This window comes from Elgaria multicarinata, chromosome 21, assembly GCF_023053635.1.
Source record: "Elgaria multicarinata webbii isolate HBS135686 ecotype San Diego chromosome 21, rElgMul1.1.pri, whole genome shotgun sequence".
Taxonomy (NCBI): domain Eukaryota; kingdom Metazoa; phylum Chordata; class Lepidosauria; order Squamata; family Anguidae; genus Elgaria; species Elgaria multicarinata.
The window spans coordinates 7,527,173-7,538,667 of record NC_086191.1 but is presented as its reverse complement, the minus strand read 5'-3'; the positions used below and the strand labels follow the sequence as shown (position 1 = coordinate 7,538,667).

The window sequence follows — 11,495 nt, the reverse complement described above, 5'->3', positions numbered from 1 at the left end:
TGTTTTGTTTTTTTTACAAGTTACACGGGTTCTACGGAATTGCAGACCGGGTTTTCACTGGGAGAGGGGGGATTTGTATGAATTCGAATTAATGTGTATTAGCATATGTGCGCAAGTGTTTAGGAACGTGTTAGTGCTAATGCTCCCTTGTCCTAAAGAACATTAGCGTTAAGGTGGGTTATTGTGAGTTGAACCCTCCCCTTAGCTCCCAGGCTCCACCCCTGAGTCTCAGAGAACCTGGCAACTAGCTGATGAGTCCAAAGGTGTGATCATATGTATACTTAATGCTGATAGTTAGAATACTACTGCATATATATATATATATATATATATATATATATATATATATATACTTCTTTGGACAGCATCGTAGAGGTCATCTAGTCCAACCCCCTGCTCAATATAGGATCTACCTTGCAGGATGCAGAGTTGCAGTTTTAACCCCCAACAAAGGATAGCCCACCTCTTCCTGAAGCAGCCTGTCATTCTCATGTCAAACAGCTCTCCCAACCAGGAAGCTCCGCCTCCTGTTTAGCTGACATGTTTCCCTGCCATTTCTTCCCATTGGTTCTTCTATAGAACAACCACTGGAACAATAGGGCAAACATCTCCTTCTGCTGCTTCTGCTTCATGACAGCACTTCAGTTTTTTGAAAGCCGCTATCTTATCTTTGCCTTTACTTCCTTTTTCTTCAGGTGAAACATAGTCCCTGTTCAGATGACACACTAAGGCCTTAGCTAGACCTAAGTTTTATCCTGGGATCATCCCGGGGTCTTCCCTGTTCATGTAAATGACACACAGGATATCCCGGGGGCAGGCAGGGATGACCCCGGGATAAACCTTAGGCCTAGCTAAGGCCTGAGCCATGGTGGTTAAGCATTTTGACCCGATCACATGATACACTAAGCATTTTCACATGATACACTAAGATTACGGCTTAGTGTATCATGTGAACCATGACTTATTGTGTTGTTTGACCCATTCTTAACCATGTTGGCTCCACCGCCATGTTTTAAACACACCCACTAACCATTTGCTGCAAAAAGGTTAGTGATCTAACCATGGCTCAGTGTGTTGTCTGAACAGGCCCATGCGCAGCTCTCCCAGCTGTCTCTCATACATCTTGGGGTCCACCCCCCTCTCCATCCCAGTCACACAAACACATTGTGAAACACTGATTTGAGAATTAAAATGTAATTTATTAATTGATGGACGTACATTGTGACAATAACAAAATATTGTGACACATAACAAAAATGTTGGCTCTATTTAAATTATGATGAACGTTTTTTGTAGAATATCTAAATGCTTAAAAAATCTATGTATAATTTAGAGAGGGGATCTATTTCACCATCTCTCAAAGAAGTATTAAATAATTGAACATTTTATGTGGGATGTGACCCTATGCATATTTACTCAGAAGTGAAGACCATTGAGTTGAATAGGACTTCCTTCGCAGTTGAAGGTGCTTAAGATCACAGCCTGAAGACTCACAGTACAATCCTATGCATGTTTACTCAGAAGTAACCCCTATTGTGTTCAATGGTGTTTATTCCCAGAAAAGTATACCTTTGATTGCAGCCTTGGTATCAGATGTGATGAGCAATCATTTTGTTTTTTCTTGATTTCCCATTAGATTAGGGGAACATTTTCACAGCACATAATATGGAGTGAGATTAAAACAGGATTGATTGTCATGGCTTCCCCAAAGAACCTGTGGAACCTGTAGTTGTGAGGATGTACCATGATTTTCCAGCTAGAGAGCAATCATCACACACCTCTTTATAGCCTCCATGGCATTCCCTCAAAGTATTCCATGCCTACCCTTTGTAAACACATATACACATGCACAACGTTTCACCCTGATTTGGCAAGTAGATTCAAGACAAATCAAAGGAAGTCTTTCTTCACAAAACAAACAATAGTTTCAGAACTCATTGGTTTAGGATTGGGGAAATTCATGGGACAGGGATCTACTGTTCAACCCTGCACAGTACAAAATCCTTGTGTTTAGACACATGTACCCATTCATGTATGCATTAGTGTGCATTACGAACAATGCAAACACAAAGGTACATTTCCCCCCATAAGGACTTTGTTTTAAAAGAAAAGTCATTACAAGTTTGTGCGGCATCAAGATGGAATCAAGATTGATTTCAACGAAATGGCAGTACCGGTGTGTTTGAGGTGTATGGAATTATATGCAGGTCAATTCTCGATAGCGTTTGGAGGGTAGCCATGACAGTTCAATCAAAACCATCTTGCCTCATTAAGAGAAAGAAAGCCCAAAACATCAGATAGCGTTGAGGACACATTAAACATGCATTGAAATCATTGGGATTAAGATTCTTTAAACTGTCTGTGTTTTAATCCCAATGGGACCGAATTGAAGATGACAGTAGAGGGAAAAGCACTCTTGGGTGCCACAGAGGTGAGTGAGAGATTTTAAAAATGAAGACACAACCCATCTAGGTGTTCAGGATGAAGGCTTCATCCCATCAATTGAACCATCCAGCTGTACTCTTGTTCCAATTGTCCTTTGTGTTTCAGACGCATTGGAAGCTCAATAGGATGGCTGGTAGCTCGCTGAGGTGAAGGAACTGTATTTGGTTAACTGGGACGTCTTTGCCATGATGTTTCGTGGGGTCATGGACCGGCTGTACATCTCAGCCCAGGGGCGAGGGGGCCTTCGGATGTCAGGCAGTGGGCGTTTTATGGTACACAGTGATGTGTCCCTCTTGGCCAGGGCTGTCGAAGTTGTATCGTCGCTGCTACACAGTGCCTGGGGATCACTACTGCACAGTTCCTGGGCCGTGGGAACACATGGACTTAGAGTTTCCACTTTGCATGCTTCAGGGAAGACTTGAAGGATTGGCCCAGGAAGGTCTACTTCTATCGGAGGGGGCTGGATCATAATTTTCATTTCTGGTCCCTGGGAGATGCAGGTAGATGCGCCAATCACCCCACACACTGAAGTGCAGGTCCTGGCTGTCAGGGCCTTCACTTCACCTTCGTCACCACTGGTGATGGCGCACCGTTCACCACTGGTGATGGCGTTGGTATTGTCGCATGGGTTGTAGACTTCCACTGCACACTCCTCAGCGGCAATTTCGAGAACGGGGCCGGGAATGGTGACCTCAATCGGTGGTGGGTGTATCACCACTTTGGAACTGGGACCCCGTGTGACACACTCCGGCGATGCGCTATTGAGGCCACATGAGACAGAGGTGGAGGAAGACACATGGCCCGGGGTAGGGGAGCAGTTGGAAACTGATGCTGAGCGGGTGATGGCACGTGGTTGAGCACCACTGGGGACACAGGGGGTCGAGGTTTCTATCAGGCATTCGTTAGGATAGCTGGTGAGGATGGCCCCTGGAATCGTAATGCAAACAGGCGGAGGTTGTATCACCAATTGTGAGTCAGGACAGGTGGTTGTACAACACGGCGTGTCTCCGCCGGAAATGGCACGCAGGCCTGAGGATCTGGTGACGACTGCTGTGGAGGATCCATCACCGCACGCCTCGGAGCCGTTCGTGAGACACAAAGTTTTGGTTTCCACAAGGCACTGGCTAGGGGATGTTGTGAGGGACAGTCCTGGTAGAGTAAGGACAAGCGGCGGCGGGTGGATCACCACTTTCGCATCAGGGCACGAGGTGACACATGGGGTCGTGACACACTTCACAGCTGAGCCAGACATTTTGCTGGGATGGTGGTCAGCCTTAAAACAAGCAAACAAGAAACATCAAAGATAAGTGGAGTTGGCCTGATGTTCAGTTACTACCTCAGCTAGAGATGTTCTGATGGACCACACCCTCCACCTTCTGAGGAATGTTACTCATCGCAGAGAGCTGCTTTCGCTTGCCTCACAATTTCTTGGATGCTTTTGCATCAAAGAAGCTACCAGATGGACCTAGAAATTCTGCTGTAGGTGAAATGCAGTGTCAACAGGTTTGTGAGGGAACCCGCCCTCCCTTCAGAAACTTTGCTGGTCCAGTCAATATGAGTCCTGTTGTTTCCTTCAAAAGGCTTGAAGGGTCTCACCCAAGCAAGAAACCTCCAGATTCACCTAATTTTCACATAAAACAAGGTCTCGTGGACGCTCTGACTTTGAACCCCACACTTTTGAGAAGGCCATGGGCAAATTCAAGAAAGAGCAAACCCCCACAAAAAGAAATCTTGCCCCTCTCTCTCCCCTTCCTGCTGTAAATACCAATTGTGTTTATTCCCGGATGACCTACCTGCCTCAATTGCTTCAAATGGGCCCCTTCCGTCCATAAATCATTTGTGTCACTTCTAATTAGCTGCCTGGCTTCCTTCTGACTCCCACAGATTTGGCATGGCCCATGATTCCATTGTTTCCTTACATACCACAGCCCACAGACATTCTGGAAAGATCCATTCTGATGTGAGGGAGTTTCATTCCTAACCGCCCTCTTGTTCAAGAGAGGATAATCCCTCCTATGTCCATTTTTCCAGCTCAGACTTTCCACTCCCTCCCTTGAACTGACCCCTTTCCCTCTTTTAGATTCCAGTTCAACAAGGAATATTACAATACAGCAATCTTAACTCAGAATACTATACATACCTTCTTCACTCTGGCTTCTCACTAAGAAAACCCGCACCGCCCGTGTGGAGTATATAGCTATTTCCACAGCTTTATAGCTGGCAGGAGATCTCAGACACTCCTTGCTGTGTGTGTGTGTGTGTGTGTGTGTGTGTGTGTGTGTTTTAACTCTGAGCTTTGCTAATTATGTCTCTGCAACTCAAGCAGCAACTCTTGAAATCCCCAGATCTGCTTAGGGATGTATCACAGAAGAAGATGCACCGACCGGTTAGGGAAGGAAAGTCATTTCCATTATAGGGTAGGAGTTATAAAGCAAGTAAATAGGTCAAAGTCAGAGAAAAAATGAGTACCTAGGGTTTTGACAATGATTCTTGGGGGTGAAGGTGTCAAGGATTAATTTATTAATATCTTATTTGCCCATCAAAAATGGTGTTCTGGTCGGCTAACAGTAAAGTCCAGATTCAAAACAAAATCTTAATTAAAACACAATAAAGGGCATTGCATTTTAAACGTAATAATAAAAGAAATGAGCAACACCAATTAATTTACATGCCAGAAGCCTGACTCAATAAAAATGTATTTGCCTGCTGGCGGATAAAGGATGATAGAGAGGAGGACAACCTAGCCTCCCTCAGCAGGGAGTTTCAGAGCTTTGGAGTGGCCCCTGAGAAGGCCCTGTCTCACATCTCCACCAAATATTCCAAGAGAAAGTCCTTCCCCAAAGAACTAAAAACCCAGACAGGCTCATATGAGAGAAGGCAGTCTTTCAGGTCCTGAGCCATATGGGATTGAGGCATGAACTGCATAAATAGTCAAATTCTTAATTAGAACTGGAAAAAACTCAACAATACCACATGTGCCAGGAAAAAAAAAATAGGGAATAGCTCAGTTTATCCCCTGTTGGAGTTTGAGCAAATTCAGAAGATGTCATTGTATTTCCAGGGATGTCCATCATTTAATCCTGCTGAAGTGCCTCCGGACTCCCTCAACCAGCATACAATCATCCATGTACCCACCTAGTAACAATGGAGAAACTATATTTCCCAGCAGTCCCTGGTCCTGACTTTTGCCAAACTGTATAATATATATATACACTGTGAGGACCAGCCAAAGTGACACCCCTCTCCCCCCCACAACACATACCCCATGGTGGTATTTATATTTGTCTTCCTAGTAGCCAGATGTCACCATGTGGTGGTGCATGAAATGGTGGCCATAGCTTCCTTCAGTTGTTCTGCCCCTCACACAATGAGTGGGGGAAGTGGGAATGAGCACACAAGTCCCACCCCTTTGTCCAATACCCAACATCCTCCTCCCCATTGCAGAAGACAAACATCTACAATGGAGTCTTTTACACAGGTCGTCCAGAGTTCTCAATTAGGTAGGGAGCTTCCACAGTACAGAAGACACCTCAGTGAAGTTCTCCTGCCTAACACGGAAGACAAGAGAGCCAGTATCACAAACACAACACAGGAGGCAGGAGCAATGGGCTTATCCCCACCCTCTTCCTTACATGAGAAACCTAGAGTTGGCACCAGCCAAGGAGAAGTCCTTTCACGGTTCTACAATGATTAAAGAGAGAGCTCCAGAGGGAAAGGTTACTGAGACATTTCTCCTTCTTGAGAGAGCCCTGCATGACTGGATGGCACTTACCTGCCACCCCCGACATGTTTCTCAAGCAGAGGGCAGATGTGGCAAAGGTGCACCAATATAAAATAGATAGGATGTTTGAGGAAGCTTCCAATGGGTGTAGCCCATCTGAATCATCTAACGCTGGAGGGAAAGGTGGAAATCAGAACTGAAGACATGCACATATTACCATGAGAAACTGAGAGCAATTTGGAGACTTTCTTTCTTTCTTTCTTTCTTTCTTTCTTTCTTTCTTTCTTTCTTTCTTTCTTTCTTTCTTCAGAAACAGCACATGAAATCTCCCTATCTATCTCATCTCCATTTTTTGAGCATTTCCCTCAATACACACTTCTGCCATATATATGCATTTTGAACATTGCAAATTGCATTGCAAGCTCAAAAATGCACAGATCCTATGAGTCCATGTATTATTTGGGGAGAGGGCAGCAAATTCTGGACACAGTCCTCAGGAGGAGGCCTAACTGGTGCTGAATAGAGGGGAACCAGTACCTTGCGCAATTTGGAAGCTATACTTCTATTAATGCAGCCCAAAATAGCATTTGCCTTTCTTGCAGCCACATCACACTGTTGGCTCATATACAGCTTGTGATCTACAACAATTCCAAGATCCTTCTCGCTTGTAGTATTGCTGAGACAAGTATCCCCCATCTTGTAACTGTGCATTTGATTTCTTTCCCCCTGGTGTAGAACTTGGCATTTATCTCGATTAAATTCCATGCTGTTGTTTTCAGCCCAGTGCTCCAAAAGAACAGAATGGCTTTTTGACCAGTCACTGAGGCCACAGTTAGACCTAAGGTTTATCCTGGGATCATCCCTGTGTGTCACCTAGATGAACAGGTTTGATCCCTGGATGATCCAGGGATAAACCTTAGGTCTAGCTATGGCCTGACTCTCAGCCTAACCTACCTTGCAGGGTCACTGTGAGGATAAAAAGGAGAGGAAGAGGAGGACCAAGTTTGCCTCCTTGGGTTCTTTGCAAGAGGAAAAATGGTGGGATAAAAATGTAATAACGGATAACGAAATACATATGAGAACATTTTACATCCAAAGTAGGTGTTCTGCCCTGGGAAGGCCTTTCCCTATGAGTTACCCAATTTTTAGAATTGTTATTGTCATTATTGGGTTGGGGGTTCATATACATTTGTATATTCCCCCCTAGCTTTTGAGCGTCTTTTCCCAGCATCCAAATAAAAAAGGGAGGCAGGTGGATTAAAAATAAAACGACTCCACTGACTAACCCTGAAGTCACTCTCCCATCGAGAACGATGCCGCTTTGTCAAAGACGCCTTGGCAATCCTTACAAAGCATTTTAGAGAAATTAAAACCCACATTGCAGGGTGTGGGTGGCATTCCAACAGCTCATTGCTAAAGGTTTAATGTCATCATCGGGGGGGGGGGGGGAACCACCAAACCAGTTTGGACAGGTTCCTGAAAGTGAGGCTTTGATTTTTTTAAAAAGCCAAACCAGTTGGTTGGGAGAAGACAAGGCTGAAATGAATTAAGGATAAAAGAGGTTGAACTTGCTGGGCTTGCCGGCTTCCACTTTGATACCAGGGAAAACGACACACCTACCTTGGTGTAAACCAGTTCTTACTTTGATTTCAAATGGAGTTACTCCCGCACACTTAGGGCCTTCTCAGGGTTAATATGAAATTGTATAAGAAGAACGTAGGGTGACCCTATGAAAAAGAGGATAGGGCTCCTGTATCTTTAACAGTTGTATAGAACAGGGCATTTCAGCAGGTGCCATTTGTATGCATGCAGCACCTGGTGAAATTCCCTCTTTGTCACAACAGTGAAAGTGGCAGGAGCCCTGCCCTCTTTTGTAGCTGGTCACTCTAGTACAGCTCCTGCAGCTTTAGCTGCCGTGATGAGCCCTGTCCTCCTTTTCACGTGGTCACTCCTAGAAGATTGCTTTGACCACTGGTTCAAAGCAATGAAGTGATACAGCTGTCTGCCCAGTAGCTTCATGTATCTAGAGATAGGCCAGCCACCAGGGGCTGAAAATGTATGAAAATTCCATTTGCCACCCTGAATGCAAAAGACAGTACAGTTTTCTTTTTCTGCGGGGTTGGGTGGTGGGACTCGAACCTTCCTGAGCTTGCCATTGCATTACTCCTATGGCAATGAAATCAATGTCCATTCTGAATCATTTGAAAAGTATGTGTCTTTAGATACCTGAATAGAAGTTCTGAGCCTACTTACCTGCCTTTTTACCTTGATGCCAGGCGAAACTCGTGCTTTCTGAAAACACCCCCCCCCCAGGGGAAAACAGAGTACCTTTTTGATTTGTGGGGACAGGAAAAAAAGAGAGATTCAGGCCACAGCTAGACCTAAGGTTTATCTTGGGAGCATCCAGAGTTCGCCCCTGCCTGAGCACTGGATCCCCTGTGTGTCACCTAGATGAACAGGTTTGACCCCTGGATGATCCAGGGATAAACCTTAGGTCTAGCTATGGCCTTAGTAGAAATTGTCAACTGATGAATGGGAGATGTTCCTTCCTTAACCGTATGAGGTAGCAAAATACTCCCAGCCACCAAGTAAAGTTAAGGTGAGATTTCAGTATATATATATATAAAAAAACCTCCATGACTTCAGGAGAGGGTTTTAATTCACCCCAAACATCCTGAAAACCCCTCCCAAAGGAGATGGACAAACTGTTTGGCTGAGCTCCAGAGTATCTCTGGTTCAACACCATGTTGAAAATTTCCACGGAATGCCATATTCATTGTTTACAGGGAGACATTTTTCCAACGCAACAGGTAGTCTATAACCAGTTTAACAGATAGAGGAATTATAGATATCTCCCAGAATGGTCACAATAATGTTGTTTAAGTGACATTTGAAGTCAGTTTGGGGATTTCTACTTAAATAGCATATTACATGAAACACAAAGAGGATCAATGATTTGCAGGATTTCTCCACATATTCCACACCACTCTATGCTCTACATCTCAGCTATACTTTAGTGTTGCTAGCCTCCTGTATCAAAACCAACCAACCAACAAATGAACAACACTAAGACATTGGAAGAAAATGGGGGGAAATATAATAAGCATGAGTGTGCATATTTTGCCACCTCCCCCTGGTGTGCACTGATGAATTCAGAAATAGCATTTTATTTAGTTATTTGTCAAGGAAAAGGTTGATTTTATTGCTACAGAACCAGTGTGGTGTAGTGGCTAAAGTGTTGGACTGGGAGTTGAGAGATCCAGGTTCTAGTCCCCACTTGGCCATGGAAACCCACTGGGTGACTTTGAGCCAGAAAGAGACTCTCAGCCCAACCCACCTCACAGGGTTGTTGTTGTGAGGATAAAATGGAGAGGAGGGGGATTAGGTACGCCGCCTTGGGTTCCGTGGAGGAAAAAAGGCAGGAGATATAAACGCAATAATAAAATGATTAAACACAGCTTGAAACCGTGTGGAGCGTTACACTGCCGAATTTTGGCAGCAGGCCGCTTCTTCGTTCCCATGGCGACCCGCAGAATGTACAGCGCCATCAGGTGCATGGAAAATAGGCCAGTGGATTCCCCTAGGCTACCAACTCCTGGTTTTGAAGAAGCACCACTGAGCTTCAGTTCAATGTCACCATACTGAAGTGAACAAACACAGAGTTATGCTCAGTGCAAGCCTACACATTTCCTCTCACAGGTAAGCATTACAGAGCTCACTGGGTCTTACTCCAATGAGAACATGTAGGACAGAATCCTTGAACAATTACAATAATAATAATAATAATAATAATAATAATAATAATAATAATAGAATCAAAAAGAGGATGTGAGAACCTAAAAGGATTCAAAACAATCCAAATTTTGATTGATGTGAATTAGAAAACAACGGAACAGAAAAAGAAAAGCCAGTCCCCAAAACACACGATGGATAAATGTCCATCGTCACTAAACACGAGTACACTCCCTTAAATTCCCAGGCAAAAGCATCGGAGAAACAGTTTGGTTCCAATTAAATCACCAGGACTTCTCACAAGTTAGTGGTCTGAGATGGATTCCTTGCTGTAGGGCGTGAGGTAGGAGGTGAGATGGACGTTAGTGGAGACCATCCATATAGCCCCGTACCCATAATTCTAAGCAGTGTGTGTTAAGCCAGACTTACCTGGTTCCCTCAGCAGCTGGATTCAAAAAGCCCTTTTTTAAGAGCTACGAGAGCTTTTATAATGATCCTTCCAAAGCCTTTAGGGGATGAGGAAGCCTTTGAACACAAAGGTCTTAATTAGATCCTGACCAAATTCTGCTACGCACGCTTCATTTGCTATAATTGTCGGGAGACTGGATGGTTGTGCTCTTCTATTTTATTTTTGGCCTCGGTTTATTACCTGGTGGTGTGTAGAGCACATGTGGCCATTTTATGGGCTAAAGCAATTGAACGTACCGCCTCATTGACTTTATTATTAGCATAACTGGACAGGGATAACCTGGCTTCAGTTGTCTACGCTCTGGGAACCTCCAAATTAGATTACTGCAATGCCCTCTACATGGGGCAGCCTTTGAAGATGGTTCAGAAGCTGCAGCTTGTACAAAAAGCCCTACATTGGTTGTGACCACACCTGATGGAACGCCTCTTCCGACATGAACCTACCCGTACACTGTGCTCAACATCTAAGGTACTCTTCAGAGTGCCTACTCCGAGGGAAGCTTGGGGGATGGCAACAAGGGAGAGGGCCTTTTCAGTGGTGGCCCCCAACTGTGGAACAATCTCCCTGATCAGGCCCGCCTGGCGCCAATATTGTCATCTTTTCGGCGCCAGGTCAAGACTTTTCTCTTCTCCCATGCATTTAGCAATATGTAATGAGCCTGGGTCTTTTTTTTTTTTAGCTCAGCGTTTCTAAAGCTGATATATGTATGTGAATTTTGCATGTTTTTTGTGGTTTAAAATTTTTGCATATTGTTTTTAAACATTTTATCTTATGTGAACCACCCAGAGAGCTTCAGCTATGGGGCGGTATATAAATGCAATAAATAAAAATAAATAACCTCAAACCTGATTCCTGGCTGCATATGTGTTGGGTCCTCTTCCTATGGAGTAACAGTCAGGCAAAGATTAGCACTCAGATCTTTTGACTCATGTGTAGGCTTCTATTTTGCTTACTTCAGGAGATACCCCTGAGTGAATTCACTTCTCAGCACCTCCCTGGTCCAGCCCAATATTTTATCAACCACAACTGAGAGATCAGTATTTACTAAAATCTGCATGTGGTGTGTGAACATTCCTTCGTATGGACTTCAGAACACTTAGGTAGGGCACATCAAAATCCCATACGTTT

The 11,495-nt window shown here is 44.3% G+C and overlaps 1 protein-coding gene across 1 annotated transcript; it reads right to left on the bottom strand.

Annotated features, from left to right (window-relative positions):
* Nucleotides 1–2,563: 2,563 nt before the first annotated feature.
* LOC134412344 (mucin-2-like) lies at nt 2,564–4,695 on the bottom strand. Its single transcript, XM_063146247.1, has 2 exons — nt 4,586–4,695; nt 2,564–3,718 (listed from the first exon to the last, which is right to left on the bottom strand). Exon 2 carries the CDS (start codon nt 3,695–3,697, stop codon nt 2,564–2,566), a length of 1,134 nt encoding a protein of 377 aa, XP_063002317.1. The 5' UTR covers nt 3,698–3,718; nt 4,586–4,695.
* Between the last annotated feature and the right edge of the window lie 6,800 nt (nt 4,696–11,495).

Coding starts and splice junctions, on each gene's coding strand:
- LOC134412344 (XM_063146247.1), bottom strand. CDS start 3,697: ATGTCTGGCTCAGCTGTGAAGTGTGTCACGACCCCATGTGTCACCTCG.